The sequence below is a fragment of the Leptosomus discolor genome, chromosome 17 (genome assembly GCF_034619465.1).
Source record: "Leptosomus discolor isolate bLepDis1 chromosome 17, bLepDis1.hap2, whole genome shotgun sequence".
Taxonomy (NCBI): Eukaryota; Metazoa; Chordata; class Aves; order Leptosomiformes; family Leptosomidae; genus Leptosomus; species Leptosomus discolor.
In genome coordinates this window covers 4474335-4501569 of record NC_141407.1, presented here as the reverse complement: position 1 = coordinate 4501569, position 27235 = coordinate 4474335, and the positions used below count along the sequence as shown (strand labels likewise).

The window sequence follows — 27235 nt, the reverse complement described above, 5'->3', positions numbered from 1 at the left end:
CCCCCGGAGAGGCACTGTGTGGGGCTGTGTGCGCCCCGACAGCTCGGCAGGCAGCTGGAGCCGGCCCTGGGCAGCGTGGTGGGGGGGACCCCAGGGGACCCCCACCCATAGGGGTGCTTCAGGGGAACCTCACCAAGAGGGGCCTCGGGGACCTCCTGCCCATGGAGTACATGAGGGACCTCTGCCTCCGAGGATGCCCTGCACTTACAGGGGTGGCCCAGGGACCCAAAGGGACCCCCAAGGACCCTTACCCATAGGGTACACTGGGGACCCTCAACTCCTGAGGGACCCTGTGCTTACAGGGACTCCCAGGGGACTTGCACTGCTGAGGATGCCCTGGGGACCCCCTTCCCCAGACCCCCCCCCGGGGGACCCTTACCCTCAGGGGTGTCCCAGGGACCCCCACCCACCAGGATGTCCCGGGGTGCCCCCTCCCCACAGGGCTGCCCCAGCGCCCTGGGATGCACGGGAAGGACCCTCACTCAGAGGGTCGCGCTGGGGGGGGGGGCCCCGCGCTCAGGAGGCTGCCCCCAAGGACCTGCGCTGCTCAAGATGCCCGGGGGACCCCTTACCCGCGGGGGTGCCCCTCATCCTTCAGGGATGCGCCGGTGGGGGGGGGGGGGGTGGCAGCAGGCGGCGCGGCGCTGGGCGGGCGGAGGGGTCGCTGTTGCCGCCAGCACGGCCGCCCCCCGCTCCCCCCTCTGCCGCCTTTTGTTCGCCGCCCGCGCTCGTCCCCGCCCGGCGGCGGGGCGGGCGGAGCCGGGGCCGCAGCCGCAGCCGCAGCCGGGGCCCAGCCCAGCGCAGCGCAGCGGGACATGGAGGCCGCGCCGGCGGAGCAGGGCCCCCCCGCGCCGCCGCCGCCGCTCCCGGAGAAGAAGAAGAAGCCGCAGCGGGCGCCGTCACCCGCCCGCCCCAAGGAGGTGCCCGGCTGGTCGCTGGCCAAGAGCCGGCGCGGCGGCGGCGGCGGGGGGCACCCGGGCGCGGCCCCGCGGCTGGCGGCGGGCGGCGGGCACCCGCGGCGGGCGGGCGGCGGCAAGGAGGGACGCCCGGAGAAGCGGGCGGCGGCGGCGGCCCGGGCCGGCGGCAAGGGGCCGGCGGGGCGCGGCGCGGCGCGGGCGAAGGGGCGGTGCCGCGGGGCGGAGACGGCGACCACCGGGGCGCGGCGGGCGGCCCCGGGCCCGGGCCCCGGCCCGGGGTCGGGGCCCGGGTCGGTGCCGGGGGCCAGCCTGACCGACAGCAGCTCGGAGGTGTCGGACTGCAGCGCCTCGGAAGAGGCGAAGCTGCTCTCGCTGGAGCTGGGGCTCAGCGGCAGCGACGGCGAGTCCCCCGGCAGCGCCCCGCCGCCGCCGCCCTCGGCCGGCGAGGCCTCGCCGCTGCCCGAGGAGCCCTCGGCCGCCTCCATGGCCTCCAGCCGCCTGCAGCTCAGCACCTCGCTCGCCTTCTCCGACCTCACCGAGGAGCTGCTGGACGCCGGCACCGACGGGCTGCTCCGGGAGCTGGAGGACCTGCGCTCCGAGAACGACTATCTCAAGGTGGGCACGGCGGCAGAGCGTCCCGGGGCACGGCTCGCTGGGGCACGGCATTCCTGGGCAGCAGCGTGGCACAGCCTGGCATCCCAGGGCATGGCTCGGCATCCCTGTCCGTAGCGTGATTCACCAGCCCTGGGCATGGCAGGGCATAGCATGGCATCCCAGGGCATGGCTCAGCATGGCACAGCATCCCTGGCCATAGCAAGGCGTGGTGTGGCATCCCAGGGCAAGGGTCAGCGTGGCTTAGCATCCCTGGGCACAACACAGCATCCCAGGGTAAGGGTCCTCACGGCGCGTGGTGTCCCTGGGCATGGCTCAGCATGGCACGGCATCCCTGGGCAGTGGCACGGCACAACACCCCTGGGGATGGCGTGACATGGCATGAGGCGGCATCCCAAAGCATGGCACAGCATCCCTGGGCAATAGCATGGCTCAGCACCCCCAGATATCATGCAGCACAGTGCAGCATCCCTGAGCATGGCTGGGCACAGGGCTCAGCTCAACTCACCCCAGTATGGCCTGGCTCAGCCTGGCATGACATCAGCAAGCATAGCCTGGCCTGGCTGAGTTGGGCAGCCCAGCGTGGCATGGCTCAGCCCAGCATGGTATCGCGGAATGTGGCCTGGCACCATTTAGTTGGGCTCAGCTCTGCACAGTGTGGCACAGCTGGGAATAGCCTGGCATGCTGCGGCTGGGCTTGGCTCAGCTCAGCATAGTGTGCCATGGCTGGAGGTAGGGCATGAGCTGCCTAAGCCTGACGTGGCCCAACTGGACGTAGGGCAAAGCTCAGCTTGGCACGTCATGGCCTGAGTGGGCCCAAGACCTGGCCTGTCTCAGCACAGCAAGGCCCAGCTGGGCATGGTTCAGCATGGTGTGGCATGGCTGAGTGCCACTTGGCTCAGCATAACATGGCACGCTTTGGCACAGAGCACACATTGGCACAACGTGGGCCAGCTTAGCCTGGCATGACCCAGCTGGGCATGGCTTGCCCTGGCATGGCATAGATGGGTGCAGCTTGGCTCAGCACAGCGTGGCCAAGTCTAGCATGGCCCTGGCTTGGAACGGCTGGGCTCAGCACAGCATGGGCTGGCACAACTTAGCAAGGCACGACTCAGCGTGGCATAGCTGTGGTTTGGCAAAAATCTGGGCTGCGAATGCCAGTTGGGCATGGCTGAGCATGGCACAGTTTGCCTCAGCCTGGTTTGGCATGACCTGACCCCGCGCAGTTGGGCATGGTTCAGCCTGGCACAGGGTGGGATGCTCCCCGCTGCCCTCCCTGCCTGCTGATGCTACCTGGCCCTGGGGAGATTTTCCAGCTCGCTTCTTTCCACCGATTCCCGTGCTCCCTGGGGCCTTTTTCCAGGCGTGTGGCGTGGCTGCCTGGTTCACAGAGCAGACTTGCTGCGTGGGGACAGGGCCACAGAGCCATTCTGCCTCTGGTCACACATCGACCTGATGCACCTCAGCACACGCTGCCTGCTGCAGGGTGGCACAGACACCCACCAGGTGCCATCCTGGTGGGCTGCAGGCGTTTTGCACCCTCTGCTCTTCTTCGGGGTGGAGCTGTGGATGAGACGCTTGTGCAGGTTCAGGGGTAGGCACTGCATCTTGTTGGCTGCTCTTCAGATGTCACAGATTGGAAATCAGGCCAGCTTTCTACCCACTGGTGCCAAAGTTTGTAAATGCGTTGGGATTACAGCTACGAGGTGGGAGCTAGGCGTTGGGTGATGTGCTTGAAGATGCTCAATCAGGCCCTTTGTCCATTAGCAAAGCCCTGGTTCACAGCTGGTGTCCCAGCTCCTGCCAGAATTAGCAGCAAGAGCTTAGGGGCTTTGATTTACTGAGAGCTGGAAAAATACAGATGAGGCCCCTCCGGTTTCCAGGAACGTGTGTGCAAACGCTGCCATTCCTGTGGACCAAGCAATTGCTTCCTCCATTTCCACATGATCTTCTTCCCAGCAAGCTGCAGGTGTGTGGGGTGCGAGTATTTTACCTGCCGTGAGGGGTGGCAACTGAAATCCCCTGGCCAGGAGCAATGGGGAGGGCGGAGAGCTGCTGGAGGCGTGCACCAAGCAGTGCCGTGGGATGCTGGTGGCATCTTCTCTTCTTGACCGCGACATCTCCTATGTGTGCTCACACCAGCGCGTGGGTCTCCTCCCTGACGTGCATCCTGCTTATAGCCATGTTTCAGCGTTGTACCTCACTTCTCCTGACACCTGAGCAGGAGTGCGCCGGGTTGGTACCCTGGCTCCAGCTGGGCAGAAGCTGCAGCCAGACGCACGCACCCCTTGTGCTCCAAAAACAGGTGGAAGATTTGCCTGGTTTCTTCAGCAAGGAGCAGAAAACTGTGCTGGGCTGCAACAGGGTGCTGGCTTGTGCTGTCTCTGCTAAAAATTTGTCGGATTTGGGGCCTTACGGCAAAAATAAAGCCCTAACCCAGGTTATCAGTGTCACCCACCTTGCTGTGCAGTCCAGGTTGGAGAGCAGTGTGCAGGGACCCTGCAGAGATAGCCTCTGGTCTCGGCAGCTCCCCTCCCCTTGGGTAGAGATGAATCAGACTTATCAGAGGTGACTTATTTCCTAGGAGTCACCCAAATAGCTGTAAATGAGTATTTTTTCGTTTATTCATTGGACCCAGCTAAAACCTAATGTCCTTTTAAAGAGAAACGAGGGGTTTTGGGGGTGGGAGGGTTTTGATGACATTTTGGCACAGGCCAGACGTGCATGGTGCTACTACGTCCGTGTGATGCACGCTGGGTTTTGGAGCTTCCCAGCAGAGCGCATCGCAGCCCTCTGTAGCAGTGCCAGCTCACGTTGCATCTTTCCTTGGCTGCCATAATATGAATGTACATATTTAAGGACACTTCACCCATTTCTCTTTCCAACCCAGGTTTTTGCAAGGCTCTGCCTTTCTTCTCCTGCTCTGGGTGTACTGAGTGGGCTGGTGTCTCCTCTTGCCCCTGTTCTCAGGTGTGTGCACCTGCTGTGACCCCCCCATAAATGGGTTATTTATTTCAAGCGTTTCCCCAAAAAGGGCTGTTTCTCGCGCGCAGGTTGCCAACCCAGCGAGGGAGGAGGCGTCTCGGGTGTCCTTGCCCCATCTCGCTGTTGCCGAGCCATGCAATGGAGAGCAGCTCCCGGCCCTGCTCAGCAGGCTGGAAAATGTGAGATGCGATACGGCAGCAGCTGCGGAAGGACAGGCAGACAAAGAGTGGGCATGGGAGAGGGTTTGGAGGGAGGGGAGGGGGTGCCTGCAAACCCTTTCCTCTCCTCTCCACAGGAAACGGCTTAGGCGACAGCCACGTAACGCCAGCAGCGCAGTCCTGCCTGCTCCCTGCCCTATGTCACCCTGTGTCCCTCGGGGTTTGTGGGCATTTCCCAACTCTGTGGAGAAACATGTAGGGTGGGTGGGCGCCTTGTTTCCCCCAAGGCATCCGGCGACTGGTGCATGCCACTGGTGAGGGCTCGCTGAGAGCATCCCGCAGGGGAACTCGTGGCTGCGTGGGGCACCCGGAGGTTGTGCCTGGGCAGCCTGGTTGGCACTCGGTCCCAGCTCTGCTGCTGCCCGGGTCCTGCTTGGCCACAGGGGCAGGGAATGTGCCCAGGGGTCCTGGTAATGGCAGGCGGAGTTGGGGAGCAGGGCTCTGCCATGCAGCACCCCCCCAGCAGCCACCCTGGAAGGGGCTTTGCAGCCTCTTGCCTTTTCGGATGCTGCACGACACGGGTTGGCTGCCGAGAGCCCCCAGCTGCCTGCCTGTTAATTTATGGGGGCAGGTGTAAAGCTGAGAAATGTTGATTTTTCCCTCGCTGACGTGCTGTGCTCTCTGCCGAGCGGGAGCTGCCGTGCCAGCCAGGGGCAGGGCTCAGCGCCCAGGCTGCCGCACTGAGCTCCAGCATGACATGGAGGGAAGGATGGCCGACGTTTACTGTCAGAGCCGGGCTAGAGCTGCTGGTAATGCACCTAAAGAAACCTTTGTGTGTGACACAAGGGTGTGCCTTACCCATCCTTTGACCCATTGCACCCCAGCATAGGCTCGATGTGAGCTGTTTCCTGGGATCCCCTTGCTGGCAGGGGACGTGCCTGGGCACCCCGGGCAATTTCCTTTAGGAATCCTTTGATTTTATTTTTTCCCTAGCAAATTATAGCATAATTCCCTCTTCTGTCTGGTGAGGGCTCAGAGTTAATTGAAAGCTGCTGCTTTTGTCCTGTAATCTCTGAGGAAGCGGTGCTTGTTGCTCCTGGATGGTAATCCCCGTCTTTGCACGAGGGATTGCAGGCTCTCCCGTGGGCGCACCCACTGCCAGCGCGGCCCTGAGCTCTGCACAAAGGCGTCGATGCAAAACCTACAGGCAGCTTCCACCGTTTCTCCTCTTTTGCATCTTGCACTGGGGTTTGGGGGTGCGGGTGGAGGGTGCAAATGCAGGCAGGGCTGTGCTCCCCGGAGGGCTGCCTGTCCCCTGCGGGCAGGCGGCTGCTGCTTGGCTGCGCCCCAGAGCCCGGGGCTGCCAAAGCTGAGGGTGTATGTGCTGTCAGCAGCACGACAGCCAGCCATGTCGTTATTTGCATGATCCTGTTTTGTATCCGTTGCTGCTTTCTGCTTCTAAAAGATAGTGAATCCTGCTGAGGAGCTGTGAGCGTTGCACAGCGCGAGTCCCCGGGTCTGGTCTGAGCTTGCTGCATTCTTGCAGGCGCCTAAGCCACCATGTAACTCCCCTTGGGCAGGAGATCCGAGGGTTTAACTCTTCTGCCGCAACCCGCGATGGGTCTGATCTGCATTTTGAGGTGTGCTTTGCCATCTCCACTGCTCCCCCTCCTGCCATGCCACCGTTCAGGGCCATCACCCTAAAGCTCAGCCCCTTCCAGGTCTTACCCTTCCTGGAGGAGCTGATGTCCTGCAAGTGGGTGTGTGGACATGGCTGTAGCTGTTGCCTTCTGCTCTGAAAATGCATGGGTTTTTTTCTGAACTGGAACCAAGCGGTTTGCATCCCACCTTGCTGCTTCTTAGTTACCTTAATAATCTCCCCAGGGAGACGAGTGTCTCTGAGGTTTGCTTGGAGAAGGTTGATGGTGTCTCTTGGGTTCCTCCATCAGGCATAGCCTGGCTCCTGCAAACACCAGCGGGGTGTTTGCTTCTGCACACTGCTGTCCCTTGGGCATTGCAAAAAGGCTCCCTGGACTGCAGATCCCCAGCGTCGTTTTCCAAGACAGGTGACTTCTGGCATAAAAACCCCCATGAAACCTTTGCTGCTGCAGAGATGGGGTGAGCAGGGGTGCAGCAGTGGATGGACAGATAATCCAGAGGTGGTGAGCAGCCTGCGGGTGTGGTTGTGTTGGAAAGAAGTCATTTATCTCATCCTCAGTGTTGCCCACCTCGTCTCTGTTTCTTTTAGCATCTTTATTTAGCATCGCTTACAGTGCTTCATGCTTGCAACACCAGCCCTGAATTTGGGATATTTCCAGGGTGTTTCTCTCCACTCCTGGCTCTGCTCTTGCCTTTAGCTAACGGGATCTTTTTTGCAAAGATGGGCATCAGCTCCAGGAAAGGTGCAGATGCAAAGGGTGAGCCTCAGCAGCCGTCACGGACCCCCGAAGCCATCAGGGGACCTCTGTGCACCCCACACGTTGCCTCCAGGCACCGCGGGGCTGTTCTGCCCAACGCAGCCCAGCCGCGGAGAGGGTCAGCTTTGCCGTCCTAAGCTCTCTTCCAGTCTGCTGGCATTTTTTTTTGCTCACCGATCCTAATCCAGTTACTGCAGCTTAGCAGCATGGCTTGCCTCCGAGGGGCAATCTTGGGGCGGGCTGTGTGGCTGCCGGGCTGCGGCCACTCGAAGGGTTTGTTGGCGTTATGGGGTGTGGGTGAATTCCTGCAGCTGGAGCGAAGGGAGGCACCGCTTTCCTGGCCCCCGCAGTGCCGGCCCTGCTGCAAACCCCCCCAGCCCCACTCCTCACGGGAGCACCCTGCGAGGGAGCAGCTCCGGGCTGTGCTGCCGGGCTTTGCCCAAGCAGTGGCTCGTGCTGGACACGGCCTCCCCCTAAAATAACGGTTGCTACAACCCGAGGTATAAACAAGCGGGAGCTCTTAGCACGTCAAGCCCAGGCTTCCTTCCAGCAAATGTAGAGTTTGGTTGGGCTTTTTCCAAGATCCCTGCTCCCTGCCCTGCTCGGCTGCTGCCTGCGGAAGCTGCATGGCAAAGGGGAGCCAGTACGGTCAGCGCTGGAGCAGGACGCAGGCAGCCCCGCGTGCCTCCGCAATCACATTCAAGCCACGGTTCGTGTGACTTTGGTGGTGAAATGTTGTTTTCCACCACCTCGTTGCAGGGCGCCTGCTGGCCTGCAGTGCATGATGCCTTTTGTTCCCATGAAAGCTCCCAAGGAATAGATCCCACAAACCAGCTCCCTGGGCTGGTTTGGCTTACGGGGGTTTTGCTGTGTTCCCCAGAGCCATGGCACTGGCATGTGGGGTGGGCAGTGCTGGCGGTGGGTTTCCATCGGGTTTGTTGGCCCAGGGTCCATGACAGCCGTTGCAGGGCTGTCTGCCAGCATGTGCAGTTTGTCCCTGGGGGGTTTCGTGACTGAGCTGTCCTGGGGGTGTTTCTGACACATGCCTGCAGTGCCCCTTAATGGGACAGTCTCTGGCTGTCCCTGGAGCAGGCCAACCAGGGGTCCCCGGGATGCCCCGCTGCCCATCTCAGTGCCTCGGGGCTGTTTCTGCACTGCTCTTGTGCTCAAGACCCCCGGCAAGAAGCAGAGCAGCGGGGGGCCACAGGGTGCTGGTGGCCACGGTGCCACTGGGCTCCAGCAGCCTGGGCCGGGAGATAATCTGGGATTGTCTAATTGACGTTCCTTATTTGTCACATAGTGTTTAAAGCCAACAGTGAGCGACTGTGAGTTGTCCCCACAGCTGCTGCCCCCCCTTCCCAGGCCCGGCTTCGCCTTTTGGGGGAATTCTTGCAGCTGGGGCTTTGTCCGGGCCGGGCGAGCGTGGCGGCGAGTGTGCCAGTGCCTGGCAGAGCCGGCATGGTGCTGCTGTCTCTCGCTGGAGGTCACTGTCTTGGACGGTGTTGGGAGCAGCGGGGTCCTGTCCCCCTGTGCCTGGGGTCAATCGGGGACATGCGTTGAACTGAGGACGTGAGTCCCCACTGCCTGCACTGGATCCTCATCTTGTCCCTTCCCAGGCTGTGCCGCGGTGCAAGGGGGCAGCCTGAGCCCTTCACCTCTCAAGTGGCAATTGCATTTGGTGGCAATGGGAGGTGGTTAGTAGCAGGGGGTTTTGGCAGCAAAGCAGATGCTCAGTCCCTTCTCAGGAGCATGCCAGGTCCACCAGGTCTTGTTGAGGAGGAGAACAGCCAGTGCGATGGCTGGAGTGTTTGCTTGGAGGATTTGGGTGGAGACTGTGTTCATAGGGACGTGAAAACAGCTTTGGGCAGCACAGCCTGTGTGGGTCCCCAGGGACCAGAGGGGACAGTCCTTGAGCATCCCTGGTGGCCATAGCCCTGCGCTGGTTGGGGAGGTGGGGCTGGGGCTGTTGCAGGGGTTCCCACAGCAGTCATGTGCCGAAGACCCAGAGGAGGCTATGGGTCAGCGCTGGTGCCAGCAGGATGTTACCCCTGGCCCTGCTGTGACAGTGATGGCACAGCCCCGCGTCGGAGGCTCTGCTGGGCTGGAAGAGGGTTGTCACCATGAGAGCTGTTGAGACCCAGAAGGGGTGGAAGGGGTCCCCAGCCCTGCAGTTGTTGCTTGGTGGCAAAATGAGGGGCAACCTCTGGTCCCTGGCACTGATGGCGTCTTGCCTGTGTCCCCGTGTTGCCTGCCCTGTCCTCGCCTGCCGTCTCCTCCTTTCCTCGCCTGCCTCCCTGACACATCTTTTCCAAAGACGACCTACATTTTTCTTGCCGCGGCTGCCGCCTGTGCTGCTCCTGCAGCTCCTTTCCCTCCCCCACCTTCCTCTTTCTTTCACCGCAAATATTTATAGGCACCCATGTTGGCTGTCCCCTGCCGGCTCGCTGGTGGGTGATGGGGCCCAGATGGCTTTTAGCCATTTTCCTGCAAGGGTGGGGTTTGACCTGAGGGGTTGAAAGGCCGTGAAAATGAGGATGGAGGAGGGCGGGGGAGCCGTGATGGGGAGGTGTCCCGTGGGGAAAAGAAGGGAGAGCAAGCTGCGGGGTCTGTGCCCTCTAACACACATCTCCCCGCAGGATGAGATCGAGGAGCTGCGCGCCGAGATGCTGGAGATGAGGGATGTCTACATGGAGGAAGACGTCTACCAGCTGCAGGAGCTCCGGCAGCAGCTGGACCAGGCCAGCAAGACCTGCCGCATCCTGCAGTACCGGCTGCGCAAGGCCGAGCGCCGCAGCCTGCGTGTGGCACAGACGGGCCAGGTGGACGGCGAGCTCATCCACAGCCTCGAGCAGGACGTCAAGGTGAGGCTGGGAGGGTGACGTCCCCATCCGGGCGGTCCCCCAGGTCCCCCCAAGTGCTTTCTGGTGAGGTGTGGACATGGTGGCTGGTGAGGCACGAGGGGATGGCAGGGGATGTTGGGGTGCAGGGAGCTCTCTCGGGTTATGCTGTTAATGGGGGCATCACAATTCCCCGGCTAGCAATGGTGAGATGAGAAGTGGGGAGCAGCGCTTTCAGCTCACAGGTGGTCTGGGCATGGGGGCGTTTTGGGGGATCCTGGAGGTGGAGAGGGCCAGTGTTGCCCAAGGATGGGGATCTCGCAGTGCCGTATGCAAGGCTCATCCTGCGCAGGCTGGAGCCCAGCCCGGCCGTGTGCCCGCGGGTCAAGGTTCCTTATCCTGCACCGATGGGGATGGGACAGGGCCACCACCGCAGGCTGGAGCAGCAGGAGTGCGCAGGGAGGGAGCGTGGGGACCGGGATCCTGGGGACCTGGGTGCTGCTCCTCTCGGCCGTCGGGGAAGCCTTGCAGAGCCCCGGTGCTGTGGCAGGCAGGCTGGGGCAGGGACAAGGGGATTTCTGCCGGGTGACATTGCCTTGCCTTCGCCGGCTGCTGGCCCTCGAGGAGCTGCCGGTGCCGGTGAGTGTTTGCTGAGAGCTCTTGCCAACACGGCTGCTGCCAGGAGCAGGGTGCGGTGGCAGCCAGAGACGTCTCGGGGGTGACGGGCAACAGCTCGAGGAGTAGCTTAGTTTTTTGAGCAGAAAACAGCTGGTCCCAGAGCTGAGATGGGCTGTGAACCCACCTTGCCCTGTCTGTCCTTGGTGGGAGCTGGCCCCCTACCCAAACCGCCCAGCAGCACCCAGCTTGGGGTGCTGCTGCCAAAAACACCCCCCTTCAGCTTCTCCCTTTCTGGGAAAGAAAGCAACAGCCCTTCCTTGGGGGAAATGAGGGCCTGACCCCAGGGCCTGAGCGCCCCCAGCCCTGCAGCAGGGCTTGCTGCTGCCTCCACAGTGCTGGTACCCTGGGCTGGGCAGGGGACCAGGGGCATTGGGGACCATTTTTCCCTTCCCACAGACGCAGGAGTGAACACTTTGTGCTGTTAAGCTCCCTTAATGCCTTGCAGGGATCTGGAGAGTGGGGACTCTGGGGCTGAGCCCAGGGTGGACCAAAGCACCCTTCACCCCGGGGGCAGCTGCTGGTTTTTTCCGTAACGCGATGCAGCAGCTCGCCTTTCTCCCGGCCGGCACAGCTGCCACCTGTGGTGAGAGGCTGCCTGCTCTGGTGCTGCCCGCCAGCTTTTCCAGCCTTGTGGGGGCTTTTCCAGCCTCGCAGTGTGAGGAAAAACTACAAAAAGGTGATGCGGCATCGTGTTTGGCTAGGGGATGGGGACGCAGGGCAGCCTTGCAGCTGGTGAAGGGGGAATGGCAGTCACAGCACGCGATCTAAGGGACACGTGCAGGGGCCAGGGTGTCACCCAGCACTATGTCTGCTCCAAATGGTCTCAGTAACCACCTGGTGATCTCTGCACGAGGATTGTAGGTGCCCAGGCACTGCAGTCCCAGCTCCGTTCATGTTATGCCCAGCCTGATGACAGCCACGTTGTGTCCCTAGGTGGCCAAGGACGTCTCCGTGCGGCTCCACAATGAGCTGGAGGCAGTGGAGAAGAAGAGGATCAGGCTGGAGGAGGAGAATGAGGACCTGCGCCAGCGCCTCATTGAGACAGAGCTGGCCAAGCAGGTGGTGCAGAACGAGATGGACAAGCTCCGAGAGGTGAGGGGGACAAGGGAAGGGGGACTGGGAGGCGTCCCCAAGGCTCTGCCCATAGCAGGTGTCCTGGCCTGGCCCCATGGGATCCCCCATCCCTGCTCGCTGCACTGAAACCCAAACCGTGCTGCAGATGCTTGCGAAACCGGAGCAGCGCCTGCCCTCGGCCAGGCGTGCTTCATCCCGCCCTGCGGGCACGGGCTGGCTCCACGCCGTCCCAGGGGGGCTCTGGGACTTGACCCCTGCGCTAGAACCACCTGATGTGTCCTCAGCCTGAGCTGAGGAGAGCCGACCACCTGGGCCGTGCCCAGCTCCCACCAGCCAAAGCTCTGCGTGACGCGTGGGGTCCACCACGTCCCTGGCACAGTGCCTGGTGCTGGCCGTATCCTCACCGCCCACTGCTGGTTCAAACTGGGCCGAGCCGCGGGGTGCGTGGCAGCAATGTCCCGCTGGCACCGCGGCGCTGGGATGGTGCGTGGTCCCGTCTGTGTCCCGGGAGGCTGTGTGCCGTGCATGTACCCATACACAGGGGTCCGGTGTGCTCTGTGCCGTGCCGGGTTTGGGACCAGCTCCCGGCCAGGAGTGGTGTCATCCTCAGTGACAGGAAAGGCATCCCGGTGACAGTGTGGGCTCGTGATCCATCGCCGCCCTTGTAACCCACTTCCCTACTGCCTGGGATGCCGTCGGTCCCCGGGGAGCCTCGGGAAGCATCGCTGGCTGAGCCGTCAGGGCAGCACGCCGGAGGAGACGTGCCATGGCAGAGCTCAGGCCCTGCTCCCGCCAGGGATGGGGACACAACGCGGGGAGGGCTCTCTCTGCCCCCAGCCGTGCTCCCCTGGGGGGCAGGGCAGGGAGCCAGCGCACGGCATGGCTGGGGCCGGCTCCGGTTAATTCTGGGGCCGGCTCCCGGCAAGTCACAGGACCCGGCTGCGGCCGCACCCATCCCCTCTGCAGCTCCCTTCCCATGGGGTGGCACGGAGCAGCATCCCCCCCGGCGGGGTGCGTTGTCCCTCCGCTGCGCAGCCTCCGCTAACAGGCATGAAATGGGCTTCCCTGCAGCCAGTGAACGCAGGCTGAATAACAAATGGCAGCAGCGGGAGCCAGGCTGGAGGACTGTCGTGCTTGGAAAACAGGCAGAGAAAATGGTTGCGTGGTCAGTGCACAGGGAGACCTGAGCACCAGCTGCTGCCTTGCCCTGGCAAAAGAGCATGGGACAGGATACGGCCCCTCTCTGCAGCTGTGTCAGCCCAAAGGGGACGTTGCCGGCTGGCAGGAGAGCTGGCACAGCTCGCAGCGCAGCTCCCTGAGCCTGGGGATGGCATGTCACCAGGCTAGCAAGGGCATTGGGGTTACTCACTGATTGCAGAGCGCTAATTGGACAAAGGAGTGAGTTAACAGCCCTCCTCCGCCTCCTCCCTGCTGCTGGAGGGTGCAGAGCGTGGCAGAGCTTGTTAGCAGCCAAGCCAACGTGGAGCGGAGGCTGTGCAGGGCTGGGCTCACCCCTCAGGGCTGATTATTTCTCCCTTACGAGAGGTTTCTCCCATAATTGGATAATTGTTGGGATGGGCAGATCATCCCCAGAGGCACATGCATTTGCGCTTCCAGCTCTATCCCATCACAGCATCTCCTGGGGGGCAGGTGAAAGGTGGGATCAGTCCAGGTACCCCGTACCAAGCCTGCCGCATCGAGGGATGAGCCTCTTAGGCATGGCCACCCCAAGGGCTGCAGCCAGGGTGGGAGGGATGGCAGCCGCCGTCTGACCCGGGGTGCTGTGCTTGGGGCTGCTCGGGGCCGGGCGATGCCCTTTGCCAGCCCTGGTCCCCAGCGCAGTGGGGGCGAGGGATGCCGACGTGGCACAGCCAGCCCCTGGGAGAGGCTCTGCAGCAGCAGCAGCAGCTCCAGCGATGGTCGTGGCCTTAATAGGAAAGCCTGGAGCCCTGCACCTTGGCACAGGCAGCAGCTTACATTGCACAGCTGCTTTCTTTGGCTGCTGGGCCTCAGCGCCAGCTTGGAAATAGGTCCAGGGTGGCCATGTGGATCAGCCGGCACTTATGGGGGGCTGCGTGGATGTTCTTGAGGGTTTTCCCGCAGCTCTCCTCCCCAGATAACTGGCCCTGCTCTGGCTGCCTGCTTTTTTCCCCTCTTCCAGTCTCCCTTATTGCTCTGTCTGGCCTCCCCATCTCCCAGCTGTCCTCAGAAGCCTGGAGATTGTCCCTTGTGTCCCCAGAGACCCTGAGGGCAGACATCATCCTGCTGAGGAGCCCTCCGCAATGCTGAGTGGCCAGGACATGTTCCTTCCTTGGGGAAGAGGCAATGGGGACTATCATCATCTGCTGCTCCCACACTGGGATGCCCCGAGAGCCATCCCTTGGCCTGGGGTTGCATTCCCAGCTCCATCCAGCCCTGACAGGACCGTGACTCAGCCTCTCCACAGCTCGTTTCCTGCTCACTGACTGCTCGCTTGCCTGCGGGGGAAATTCTTGGCCAAACCCGTGATATAATGCTTGCTGGTCCCTGAAAGCAAGAGGCCTCAGCCCACCTGGGCTCTGGTGTTTCTCCTGGGCTGGAGAAGTTGGCGTTGATGTCCATCTGCACCGGGATGCCATACCATCATGGGTAACAGCTCTCTTCTCTCTGCAGAATTCCCTGAAGAAACGGGGGTCTCGCTCCATTGGGAAGACCGAGAAGAAGCCGTCAGTGCAGGTATTGGCGCCGGCGCATCTGGGGCATGCCGCGGTGGCCCACCAGCACCCCAGGTCCTGGTGCCAGCTGGAGACTTACACCTGGCCCAGCAGTAAATCTGGACATGGCAGCGCCATCCCTTCGAAGGGCCTTTCAGAGACCCTGCATAAGGGAGGGATTGATGTGCTGGGCCATCCTTATTGTCCTCAGCCGCTCCCTTGTCTCATTTATCAATGGAGCATCAGTGGCCAGGCGGTGGCTTTAACCCTTTCCGCGTGTCAGGACTGCAGTGAGGAGCTGAAGGACTTTGGCTTTTCTGTTGCAAAGCTGCTTCTGCCCTTGGGTTGCGGCTGTTGCAGCCTGGGTCCCCCCTGCCTGTGCCAACAGCCGTGGCCTGGGAGCCCCAAGGGGTTTGGGGGAGCTGAGGGTCCCCATGGGGAACTGCTCGAGGCCGAGCTGTCCCTGCCCTGTGCCAGGCTGCTGGGGCAGCACAGGGGAGGGGGGATTTGCCGGCGGCAGCAGGATTTCAGCTGTCACTTGCTGTTGGGCTGAGCTGCTGTGACTCGCTAATGCTGTTACCGGGGCTTGGAGGGGCAGAGCTGCTGTGGCGGGAATAGAAATGCCAGTGTTTTAATACTGGAAAAATCCTCTTTCAAAGGCAAAAGACCTGAAAGGTTTATTTTGGGGAGTAGATCTGCTCCTCCAAAGCCTGGGCAGGGAGGGAGACGCCCATAAAGGCGATCCTGCCATGCACTACTGAGAGCATCTCATGGTGGTGAACCCGAGGTTTCCGAGTGACCTGTGTCATTGCTGGCACAACCCACCTGCAGGACGGGGATCCCCAGTCCCTCAAAGAGTTTCTGCTTCAGTCTTTTATTTGTCATCTCCCTTCTCCATCCTTGAGAGTCCTTTCAGGCCAGCTGATGGTCCCAGAGACCTGCCCCCCATTTCACCCAGGCACAGACTGTGGCTTTGCACCTACACCCAGCTGTGCCCCAAGCCAAGGGGTCTGTCCAGGAGTCCCTCCATCACCCCCCTTCCTGAGGCTGAAATACAGCCCCTCCTCTGCTTCCTCCCGGGGCAGGAAACAAACCCCAGCCCTGGACTGCAGTAAACCCCCAGCTCTGCTTCCCACACTCCCACAGAGCCGAGACCTCTCAGCCTGGGGACGTGGGGCTGGATGCAGCCCCAGCTCTGTGGTGGGTCCGATGCTCCAGGAAGGAGCTGGTGCTGGAAAGCAAACCCTGAGCTTCCCTGGGTGCAAATGCCCCTGGATGTGGCCCCTCTGGCCGCTGCCTCTCTGTCACAGTGACCCGGTGGCCCCTTGGGCACAGGAGCTTGTGACTCATGGCTTCCTAGGCCCCTTTCCTGCCCGGCCATGCTGGGCGAGCGTCGGCACCCACCGAAAATGGAGCTGGGGGGCAGAGACTCAATGCTGAGGTCTGCCCCAGACCCCAAGACCACCTCGAGGTGGTCTTGGGGACGTGTGTGTCCCTCCAGCGATGCCAAGGGGCAGAGGCACACGCCGAGCTGCTGCTTTTTTCTCCCCTGGAAAAAACAGGAACTGAGGTCATGTCTGCCCCGGCGGGGAGAGCTGCTTGCGCTGGCCCTCCCCTAATCTCCGCAGCTAATTAGCGGGGGGCACAGCTTTAATGCGCCTTAGCGAGGCCCTGTCTCTGTGTGTGAGCACGGGAGAGCAGCAGGGGGGGGTCCTGTTGTCACAGCAGGGCATTTGGGGAATAAAATGACACCTCAAACTCATGGGACACCCCCCCACACCCCCCTGCATTGCCCCCGGCCCCGATAGGAGCAGCCTGGGAAGCCTGCAGAGTAAATAGCTGCTGTGGGGTTTGGAGGGGTGTAAGCATGGGGGGCTGAGGGGTTGGGAGCACCCAAAGAGGGGGACAGCTTGTTTCTGCCAGCCCAGGAAACAGGGAAGGGGATGAGTTCAGGCAGGCAGAGGGCTGCCGGGGCCAGCAGCCACCTGGCCAAGGGGCTCAGTCACCTCCCGCACTCACCTGGTGCTCCAGTGGGTGTGTGGGGTGAGGGTCACAGCCCAGCAGGTCCCCTCCGGGCAGTCACCGTGCCGGAGCCTGGAGCACTCAAATGACCCCACGGCACAGGAAGCCACAAGCTGGACGTCAGGAAATCCTGGTCCTCCATCCAAAAAGCTTTCCAAAGCAGAGAAGCGGTCTGCCTGGGCAAACAGCCGAGATCCCAACTGCTAAATTTAAAAAAAAAACACGTGGAGAAACAGTCCCAAGAAGCAGAGGGACCAGCGAGCTGACGCAGAGGGTTTGCCTGGGTTTTCTGCCCCCTGGCAAGGTAGTGGCAGCAAGGATGAGTGCTGGGCGAGGGCTGGGACTTCGGGACGTTTCCAGCCAAAACCACTGCTTTTCTGCCCCTCGATGGAGCGTTTGGGGCTGAGCGGGAGGAGCGGAGCACCGTCGGGGGGTTTGCAGCAGCAGCAGCTCCAGTTGTGTCAGCGCTTGCCAGGTTTCGGGAGGAAACCTTGTGGTGGCTTTTATTTTGCTCTGTGGAATCTGGCAGCTTTCCCTCCCCCTCTTCCCCGCAGTGGATTGGGCTGTGGCAGGGCTGGGCTCGGTCCCCGCATCCCTGGCAGTGGCTCGATGTCCTTCCTAGGTCAGGAGCCATGGGTCTCCTCACCCAGGTATCCTGTCCTGTCTCCAGGCTCTCCCTGAAAGCCTCCAGGATGGAGTTCTTTCCCCTCCATGAGTGGGGTTTGTGGCTGCCCCGACATCACCAGGATGGGAGGGTGGCATGTCCTGGGGCTTGCTCAGAGCCACCATGGCAGTTGGGAGCGTGTTTCTAACATCCATGTCCTCTCGGTCCCCAGGAGGACAGCGCAGACCTGAAGTGTCAGCTGCATTTTGCCAAGGAGGAGTCAGCCCTGATGTGCAAGAAGCTGACCAAGCTGGCCAAGGAGAACGACGGCATGAAGGAGGAGCTGCTGAAGTACAGGTCCCTGTACGGGGACCTCGACAGCTCCCTCTCCGTGGAGGAGCTGGCTGACTCTCCCCATTCCCGGGAGGCCGAGTTGAAGGTCCACCTCAAGCTGGTGGAGGAGGAAGCCAACATCCTGAGCAGGAGGATAGTGGAGCTGGAGGTGGAAAACCGCGGGCTGCGGGCGGAGATGGATGACATGAAGGGCCAGGGTGACAGAGAGCTACCGGGGCAGGACGTGCGGTTCCTGGCGGGCGTCTCGGGCTGCGGGGACGCGGGGGACACGGTGGCGGAGCTGCGCCGGCACCTGCAGTTCGTGGAGGAGGAGGCCGAGCTGCTGAGGCGCTCGCTGCTGGAACTGGAGGACCAGAACAAGCTCCTCCTGAATGAGCTGACCAAGTACAAGTCGGACCATGAGCTGGATGTGACGCTGTCAGAGGACAGCTGCTCGGTGGTCAGCGAGCCCTCGCAGGAGGAGCTGGCCACAGCCAAGGTGCAGATCAGCGAGCTGAGCGGCAAGGTGAAGAAGCTGCAGTACGAGAACCGCGTGCTGCTCTCCAACCTCCAGCGCTGCGACCTGGCCTCCTGCCAGACCACCCGACCCATGCTGGAGACTGACGCTGAGGCCGGCGACTCGGCACAGTGCATCCCCACCGCCAGCTGGCGGGACGGGATGGGTAGCGGCGAAGCCGATGGGCAGGACAGGGTGCCTGGCGGTGGGAAGGCGCCTGATGGTCCCATCAAGCTTCTCAAGCCCAAGGACCTGGAGACCTTGCTGGGCATCCGGGACCAGGCGGCGCTCGTCAGCAAAGCGATTGACGTCTTGATTTCGGATGCCAACGGCTTCACCTCCGGGCTGAAGGCTTGCCTGGACAACGAGTGTGTGGGGGGGCTGCTGAGCGAGGCGGTGGGTAGCAGCGGCGAGAGCCCCAGCGATGCCAAGCTGATGAATGTGCTCCTCATGCGGCTAGGCGTGCTCCAGCAGGACCTGGGCTGCTTCGCAAGGAAGGTGGACCACCTCACCGGCGGCCTCAAGGAGCACACAGACTCCTTCCCCTTCTCTGGCCCCAGCAGCCACGACGCCACCAAAGAGGGGCTGCAGAAGGAACATGCCTCCGACTTCCAGGTATGGCCTTCTTCCCACATCCCCTGCAGCAGCCGCCGCTTTATTTGCCGCCCCGTTTCTTTCCGCTTTAACGGAGCAAACCCCGCTCCCCAATGTAACCTCCCTCCTGCCTCTCCAGAGCAAAACCCAAACTAACACCTCGCTGCATGCCAGTGGCACCGGGGACAAGGTAGGACTCTGCTCCAACAGAGTGTGCCCAGGGCAGGAGGTTGTGGGAATCCTGGTGCATCCCGGCACGGGTTGGTCGTGCCGAGGCTGCCCTGCCCGTGGCCAGGGGCTCTCAGGGGCGATCCCACCTTAGCAGGGGCTGACATTTCGGCTGCTCTCCCCCGGCTCAGCCCAACATCCTTGGCTTGGGAGCCCTTTGCTTATTGGGGATGAGCTGGGTGGGAGGAGAGCGGCCTGCAGCCTCCTGAAAGCAGCCCAAATTGCAGGGACCCCTGTTGCAAGAAGCCTCTGCCCCCAGTGATACCCAGGCAGGGTGATTTGGAGAGCAAAAGCTCCAGGGCCAATCTGCATCCCATGGGGAGCATCTTTGGAGCAGCAAAGAGCAGTTTGTGTCCTGCCGTCCCCCTCCTCTCCAGGGGACCCCTTTCTGGAGCACACTCGCTTGTTCAGAGTCCTATTTTTCTGCATGCCGTCCCACCAGCCCCAGGTCCCAGTCTCCCCCAGTCACTGCATGGCACCGTAACTGGTGTTTGCACATTTTTTCCCTCTTTCTCTCTTTTTTCCCTTTTCCCCAAACAATCCAGGCCACGTGTCTCCTCATCCTGTCTTTCCTTTTGGTTTCCGCATTGTCTCCCGCCATGGTGATGAAGCTCCTTCTCCTCCTCATCCTTTTTGTTGTCTTGTAGTTCTTTACTGTTTCGGAGACCCATTGTTTTGTTTTCTGGCTTTTTTTTCTTCCCGCTCTTTTGGTTTGTTCTCATTAACTTGCCCACGCATGCAGCAGCCTGATTTTAGGGACGCCGACCCTTACCGCATCCCCCACGCCAAGGACACGGACCCCCCGCATCCCTGGAGCTACAAAACCTGCCGGCCTGAGGAGAACGACTCCTATGCCACCGAGGTACGACGCAGGCGGGGAGCCGTGTCCCCTTGGCCAGCGGGGCTGGGGACAGGGCTGTCCCTCTTGAGAGCAGGGGACAAGGGAAGCTGCAGAGCCCCACTGGGGAGGGACACAGGGAGGGCGCTGCTGGGTGCAGCCCCCTGTCCCCATCCCCTCCCTTGCCGTTGCAGATGAAGGAGCTGCAGCTGGTGCTGTCGGAGGCCAACGAGAGCCTGCGGGGACTGCAGGAGCAGCTCTCGCAGGAGAGGCAGCTGAGGAAGGACGAGGTGGAGAACTTCTCGCAGAAGATCTGCCAGGTGAGTAGGCAGCAGCCCCGATCCCTGAGAGACGGGTGTCCCCACACCCACAGCCGTGCCGCCTCCAGCCCCAGGCTGATGACCCTCTTGGGGACCCGGGTGTCACCCAGGACCTCACCCAGCTTGTCCCTTGTTCAAGGGGCACAGGGGCTGAGCATACTCCTCCTTGCACATGGGTGTGCAGGCATTTAGGGCTTCCATCCATGGCGATGCCTAGATGGTCCTGCTGTCCCCAGCCCGCTGCCAGGGTGTTGCAGCTCCCCAGGGGTATTAAATATGGTGCTGGCACCAGGCTCAGCTGAGACCCTGTGGCGGAGGCACCACATCACTGCCACCAGCCTCTGTCTCGGAGCCCGTGTGTCTCTCTGCAGCTGAAGGAGGACCACCAGAAAGCGCTGCTGCGGCGGGAGTTCGAGCTGCAGAGCCTGAACCTGCAGAGGCGGCTAGAGCAGAAGTTCTGGAGCCAGGAGAAGAACCTGCTGGTACAGGAGTCACAGCAGTTCAGGCAGAGCTTCCTCCTGCTCTTCATGAAGCTCAAGTGGTTCCTCAAGCGCTGGCGCCAGGGCAAGATGGTGCACAGTGAGGGCGAGGACTTTTTGGAGGTAATGTGGGCTGAGAGGCTCCCACTTCAGCTCCTGTGGAGGGGGTCCATGCTGTTGGGCATCCCCGGGGCTGTCCCTCGTGTCTACGTGTCCCACCCAGGGCTGCTTGGTTGTCCCCGATCCCTGGTCATGGGCTGTGGGTCCCCTCATCACCCCAGCTGTGGTGTCTCCCGCAGGTGAACAGCATGAAGGAGCTGTACCTTCTGCTGGAGGAAGAGGAGCTCGCCCCACAGCAGCAGGCAGACAACAAGACATGTGCCGGGGACACCTGGACCCCCAACACGGTGAGCGGGGGTCTCCATGAGCCCGGGGGGTGGGCAGGATCAGCCCCCGCTGCGGCTGCATGGCATGGGGTGCATGTCTGGGAGGGGGTGATCCCCACTGGCTTGTCACCCCCAGGGGTGGTCCACTGCCCTGGTGGCACCCCCTGTCCCTCACCCCCGGGGTGGACAGCCTGTGAGGCTGGGATGCAGAGAGGACAGCTCCCACTGGGTCCCACCCTCTAGGGTCCCCTCCAGTGCGGGGCTCCAGCTCCCTCTGCTTACCCCCCAATCCCCCGGCAGCCCAACGAGTGCATCAAGACCCTGGCGGACATGAAGGTGACCCTGAAGGAGCTGTGCACGGAGCTGCGGGAGGAGCGGCATGGCGCCAGCGAGCTGCAGCAGCAGTTCACCAAGGCCAAGGCTGCCTGGGAGATGGAGCGTGCCGAGCTCAAGTGCCACATCGCCCAGGTGGGAGCCCCGAGCACCCCGCGGGTTGGTGGAGCTCCCCTTTGCCTGGTGGGGCTGGGGGGCTGCCTGTGCCAGCGTGCCAAGCGCTGGCTGTTGGGCAGGGCTGGGAGGCAGGGTGGCACTGTGGGAATCTCAATTAGCAGCCGCTTGAGCAGGCGAGTTTCTATAGCAACAGGGCTGGCACGAAAATCTGACTGTGGAGCAGCAGAAGATGCTCTTTATTCCTCCACCGGGTTTGTCTGGGGTGGCTGGGATGGTACCAGGGCTGAGCATCCCTCCCCAGCGCAGGCATCTGGGATCGGCATCAGAGCCAGGTCAGGGTGCGGGTGGGGGCGGGTGCTGCAAGAGGGAGGTAGGCTGCGGCGAGGGCAGGGGGTGGAGGGAGGGCAGCCTCGGCACTGGGGAAAGCTCCTGCCCACAGAAGCAGTCCCCTCAGTCCCCCAGCCTTGCCTGCACAGCGATGAGGGTTTTCCGCTCCCTCACACCGTGCTGACAGCAGCCCATGGCTGTACATCAGCTCCGCTCCCCAGAGCACCTCCCAGCACCTCCCAGCACCTCCCAGGTGGGATTTTTCCAGGCAGAGCTCAGCGGTGGTCCCCAATTCCCCTCTCTCCCCTGCAAAAGAGAGCAGAGCTTCCACAGTGGCAGCACCCCAGTTTCAGGTGCCTTTCTAGTTGCCAGCAGCAGCAGCAGCAGCATCCTCGGGGTCCGCTCTGCCAGCCCTGCAGGTGATGCTGCCCCTCTCCAGGAGCTGGGTCGGGCAGGCAGGATTGCAGGCAGAGCACGGCCGAGCAGGCAGGACGTTCAGCCCACATCCCACTGGGTGACCGTCTGTCCTGCCGTCTGGCGTGACACTGCTGCAAGCCAGGGCCGGCTGCGGCTCGGCTGTGCCCACGGACGAGCTGTGCTGTGCAGCGTGGCCTTGGGGACGTGCTTATTGCCCAACCTGGGCAGCATGGGACCTGCCCTGGGAACCGGGATGCCCACAGCCTTGCCCCTTGGCTGGGGGTGCCCAGCACCATGCTGGAGGCACAAGTCCCCAACAGCCACCCATGTATCACCGCAGCTGGAATCGAAGGCAGGCAAAGGGATCGCAGAGCGCGCGCTGCCGGACTGGAAGGTGGCGTTGAAGAGGGAGCGTGAGGAGCACCAGCATCTCCTAGCCGAGTCCTACAGCGCCGTCATGGACCTCACCAAGCAGCTACAGATCAGCGAGAAGAACTGGAACCAGGAGAAAGTGGAGCTGCTGGCCCGCTTCAAGGAGGAGCAGCAGCAGGCAGAGCAGCAAGCGAAGGACCTGCAGAACAAAATCAACCAGGTATGGTGTCCCCCCATCATGCATGTGTCTTCCAGCCTCTGTCGCTTGTCCCCCCACGTGTGCCCCAAGAGTGTTTGTGCCCTCTTGGGGCACAGATCGCGGGCAAGCAGCAAATGCTTTTGCTTGCCCAGAGGGGTGCATGTTGAGTGACCGACATGTTCTCCAGTTGCAGAAAGGAGCCAACCCTTGGGCACTGAAACACTCTGAAATGGAGAAGCATGGCAGCAACTGGAAAGAGGTGGGCAAGAGAAAGCTCTCGGGGTGCTTGTTGGGCTCAGGTCTATGCTCAGGGTTAAATGGGAGGTTGTCTGAACCCCAAATAACACCCCCTTCCTTGAACAGCAAATGAGGCTGCAAGTGGAGCACCAGGGATTGGGGAGAAAGGGTGGAGAACATGGCTGAACCCCAAGGGCTTCCGTGGGGTTATAAAAAGTTGCTTTAAAATGGATGTGGGCACAGTGAGCCCCATGTAGGCCTGGGAATGGGATGCCCGGCCTGGGTGCGTGGAGGAAGGTGATAGTGCTGGAGAGGAGCAGGGTGCAGCCCCTGCTCCAGCCCATCTGTGTACTGTGGTCCTGTGCTTGCTGACACCAGAGCTTTCTTCTGTGTCCTTCTAGGCTCTTAATGAAAAAATCACAGACAAAGAGACAATCTCTGAAGCAGAAGCCAAGGGAACCAACCTCAAAAGGTGAATGAGAGCCACAAAAATGATGAAGGGGGTGGAACATTTCCCTTATGATGAAAGGCTGAGGGAGCTGGGTCTCTTGAGCTTGGAGAAGAGGAGGCTGAGGGGTGACCTCATCAATGGTTATAAATACATAAAGGGCGAGTGTCAGGAGGATGGAGCTGGGCTCTACTCAGTGATGTCCAATGACAGGACAAGGGGCAGTGGGTGCAAACTGGAGCACAGGAGGTTCCACGTTAACGTAAGGAGAAGCTTTTTCACTGTGAGGGTGACAGAGCCCTGGAACAGGCTGCCCAGGGAGGCTGTGGAGTCTCCTTCTCTGGAGACATTCAACACCCGCCTGGACGCGTTCCTGTGTGACCTTCTGTAGGTGGTCCTGCTCTGGCAGGGGGGTTGGACCAGGTGATCTTTCGAGGTCCCTTCCAACCCCTAACGTTCTGTGATTCTGTAATGCACTGGTGCCTGCATGGTGCCTGGGGCCGGAGGAGGCTGCGTGGGGCTGCCCTCGGGCTTGGCAGCTCTGGCAGCCAGGGGGAGATGCAGCCACGGTCCAGGGTTATCCTGGAGGCCAAGGGCTCCCATGAGGAGCAGGACTGGGTGCCCAGGAGGGTCCCGTTGGGATGGGAGCAGGGTGCCTGCTGCCCTGCAACCCACTGCCCTGTCCCCTTGTGAACCCCGTCCTCTCTTCTCCCACAGGACCAAGTCAGTTTCCTCAATGTCAGAGTTCGAAAGCTTGCTCGACTGTTCTCCCTACCTCCCTGGAAAGACCACGCCGGGGCTGGGTGACCATTCCCGGGGCAAAAAGGTGTCTGCGGCCGCTCAGCTGGTGCCCAATGGGATCCGGGACAGCGCCGGCGTTCCTCCCTCAAACTGTACATATGTGAATATTGAGCAACCTGCCCCTGACAGCCTGGCCAAGGAGAAGCTGGGCATCTCCTCCTGGGACTACTCGCAGGCAAGCAGCCTCTCTGGGCATGATCCAGCCCAGAAGCAAATGCAGAGGAGCTACACTGCACCTGACAAGACAGGGATCCGCATCTACTACAGCCCGCCAGTGGTGCGGCGGCTGGAGGCGCCTCTGGTGCACAACAAGGAGGGGAAGATCATGATTGAACCCGGTTTCTTGTTCACCATGGCCAAGCCGAAGGAGCCGGAGGAGTCAGCCAGCGCTGAGAGCACCTACAGCCAGTGGCTGTGCAACTTCTCCAAGCAGCAGCGGGAGCTGCTGGACGGCAGCACGGTGGAGAGCGCGGTGCCACCAGTGCCCCGCTTCCCCCCATCGCTGCACGACCTGGAGATCTCCGGCAACATGAGCGACGACATGAAGGAGATCACCAACTGCGTGCGGCAGGCCATCCGCTCCAGCTCGCTGGAGAGGAAGGTGAAAAGCGCCTCCAGCCAGACGGTGGGGCTGGCCCACGTGGGGACGCAGACCATCCAGACGGTGAGTGTCGGCCTGCAGACTGACCTGCCGCGCAGCGGCGGCGTGCACGGCAAGAGCTGGTCCCCGCGCAGCTCCTCCCTCGTGTCTGTGCGCAGCAAGCAGATCACCTCCTCCCTGGATAAGGTCCACTCCAGGATTGAGCGGCCATGCTGCTCCCCAAAATACGGCTCTCCAAAGCTCCAGAGGAGGTCTTCCTCCAAGCTGGATGCCTCCAAGGACAGGAGTCTCTGGAACCTGCACCAGAGTAAGCAGAACGGCTCTGCCTGGGCCCGCTCCACCACCACCCGTGACAGCCCCGTCCTCAGCAACATCAACGACGGCTTGTCCAGCTTGTTCAGCGTGGTGGAGCACACGGGCAGCACGGAGTCTATCTGGAAGCCAGGCTGCCCCGAGAGCAGCCGGGCCAAGCCTGAAGCACCCAAGTACGGCCTCGTACAGGAGTTCTTCAGGAACGTCTGCGGGCGGGCGCAGAGCCCCACTGCCCCCTCAGAGAAGAAGGAGGCCACCGGGGAGGAGGGCAGCAAGAGAGCCGAGCACCCCAGCCCAGCCACCCACCACCCAGCTGAAAACATCTCCCGTGTCTTGAACAAGAAAATCCTCAAGCAGAGCAGCTGCGAGGACCCCAAGCCCTCGTCCCCCAACCAGGGGGGTAAGGATGCAGCCCTGCGGGACCCCGACCTCATCTCGGCCATAGCCAGCGAGGTAACAAGGCAGTGTGCCCCCCAGGGTGTCCCACCACGGTGGGGGTTGGGGTGCCCGACTCCCTCTAACCCCCCTATGCCCTGTCTATCTTTGCAGGACACGGCGTGTGACTGCAGCTCCCAGTCCCTCACCTCCTGCTTTGCCCGGCCGTCCCGCTCCGCTGTCCGCCATTCCCCCTCCAAGTGCAAACTGCACCCCGCGGACCCCCCCAGGGCGGAGGAGAAGCTGGGGGCCTCGAGTGAGTGAGGATGGGGGGCCGGGGGACGCAGCGAGCCTGCTATGCACTCTCCTGCCCGAAGAGCGCCCGTGCTGACGCCCCGCGGGGGCCCCTCTCGGAGGCGGCGCGGGCGCATCTGTCTCCTAACCGTCCCCTCGCCCGTGGGGACGCTTACGAAGCAGATGTGGAGCTGTCGGCGGAGGCGGCCGGCAGCCCCCGGGGTGCGTGGGGACATCCCGCTGGGGTGGCTGCTTCGCCTTCTGCCTGGGCGGAGACCCGCTCCCTCGGAGCCGCTGCTGCCACTGAGGGGGTCCTCGCCGGTGCCCACCGCCCCGGGAACGTCAGCTGAGACCCTGCCGTGACGAGGGTTCGCCGGGGCGCCGGGAAGGGGTGAGCAGCCTGGGGAGGCTGCTGGTGTAGCTAGGGCAGGCAGAGCTGGGGTGAAGCGGGACAGGGACGCCATCCGGGCGCGATGGATGGAGGCGTGATGCCGTGTTGGCCCCCCGTGGGCGGAGGGTGCTGGCTCCGGTCCCCGTGGCCGCTGCCAGCGCTGCCCGCCCCGCGGGAGCTCCGGCGCATCCCTGCCAGCCCCCATTGCAGCGCGGTTGCATCAGCCGCCGGGCCTCGTGTGCTTCCCCGGGCGGGAAGGAGGCGGGGAAGGTCCCTGCGGTCACCCGGGCTGGGCTGGGTGTGGGGGCCCTCCCCAGCCACCCTTCTGCTCTCGGGGGGCTGCTGAGGTCCGTAGTGGCTGGGAAGGGCCCAGGCAGTCCCCCTGGCTCCTCCAGCTTGCAGAGACGGGGTTGCTGGGTGCACAGCGTGGGGAGAGATGGCGTGTGTGCGTGTGCGTGTGCGTGTGTGTGCACACTCATGGGCGGGCGTATCTCCTGCCGCCATCCCGAGGGGCCACGGCTGTGGTGCCCCCTGCATTGCACCCACCTCCCTGCTCTGGGGCCATTTGTAGTTATTTACTCCTCCAAGTGCTGAATATACATATTTCTCTCTTTTTTTTTTTTTTTTTTTTTTTTTTTTTCCTCCCCTTTTTCTTTCCTCCACTTTTGGCTCTGCCCCACTCTGGACAGCCTGCAATGTAAAACCAAGTGCATTTTAAAAATACCGAAATGAGCTACATTGGAGATGCACCAATTGGATTAAGAGATTGTGGGCTGGGAGGCTGCAGCGTGGCCGGCGGTCTGCACCGCACGTCCCTCGGTCACCACCAGAAAAAGCCTTATCCGGGGAGGGAGGGGGGCAGCGGCCACAGCCCCTGCAGCGGTGCAGAGCTCCCAGGGCCGAGGGGCTGCGTCCCAGCCCCACGCAGAGCAGCGGTGGTCCCTCTGTGCAGCCCCAGGAGAGAACAGCAATTTCAGAGGCGGCTGCCTGACCTATTTTCGAGCTGCCTGCCAGGGGCCAGGCAGGGATTCACCCAGATGGAGCCGCCTGCAGGTGCCTGCACCTCCTGAGGCTCTCTGCCTTGCTCTGGGGCTGTGTGCCTTGCTCTGGGGGCTGTGTGCATTGCTCCAGGGGCTCGGTGCGTTGCTCTGGGGGCTGTGTGCATTGCTCCAGGGGCTCGGTGCGTTGCTCTGGGGGCTGTGTGCATTGCTCCAGGGGCTCGGTGCGTTGCTCTGGGGCTGTGTCCATTGCTCCAGGACCTATGTGCATTGGTCGGAGTCCACGTACGCTGCTCCAGGGGCTCCGTACGCCGCTCCGGG

General features: G+C 62.2%; 1 protein-coding gene across 3 annotated transcripts; it reads left to right on the top strand.

The window, feature by feature from the left end:
- Positions 1 to 815: 815 nt before the first annotated feature.
- MTCL2 (microtubule crosslinking factor 2) lies at positions 816 to 26634 on the top strand. 3 transcript variants are annotated; one of them, XM_086474697.1, is made up of 16 exons: positions 816 to 1532; positions 9726 to 9950; positions 11538 to 11696; positions 14331 to 14393; positions 17230 to 18462; positions 19412 to 19531; positions 19702 to 19827; positions 20199 to 20429; positions 20606 to 20713; positions 20993 to 21160; positions 22227 to 22478; positions 22645 to 22716; positions 23096 to 23166; positions 23860 to 25309; positions 25406 to 25547; positions 26606 to 26634. In XM_086474697.1, exons 1-16 carry the CDS (start codon positions 816 to 818, stop codon positions 26632 to 26634), a joined length of 5166 nt encoding a protein of 1721 aa, XP_086330823.1. The 3 variants fall into 3 exon arrangements, with proteins under 3 accessions (XP_086330823.1, XP_086330822.1, XP_086330824.1); XM_086474696.1 differs by lacking the exon at positions 26606 to 26634 and having other exon boundaries at positions 23860 to 25555; XM_086474698.1 differs by lacking the exons at positions 816 to 1532; positions 26606 to 26634 and having other exon boundaries at positions 9753 to 9950; positions 20166 to 20429; positions 25406 to 25555.
- Positions 26635 to 27235: the final 601 nt, after the last annotated feature.

Coding starts and splice junctions, on each gene's coding strand:
- MTCL2 (XM_086474696.1), top strand. CDS start 816: ATGGAGGCCGCGCCGGCGGAGCAGGGCCCCCCCGCGCCGCCGCCGCCG. Junction 20,430..20,605: donor AGGGCGAGGACTTTTTGGAG/GTAATGTGGGCT, acceptor TGTCTCCCGCAG/GTGAACAGCATGAAGGAGCT. Junction 22,479..22,644: donor TGCAGAACAAAATCAACCAG/GTATGGTGTCCC, acceptor CATGTTCTCCAG/TTGCAGAAAGGAGCCAACCC.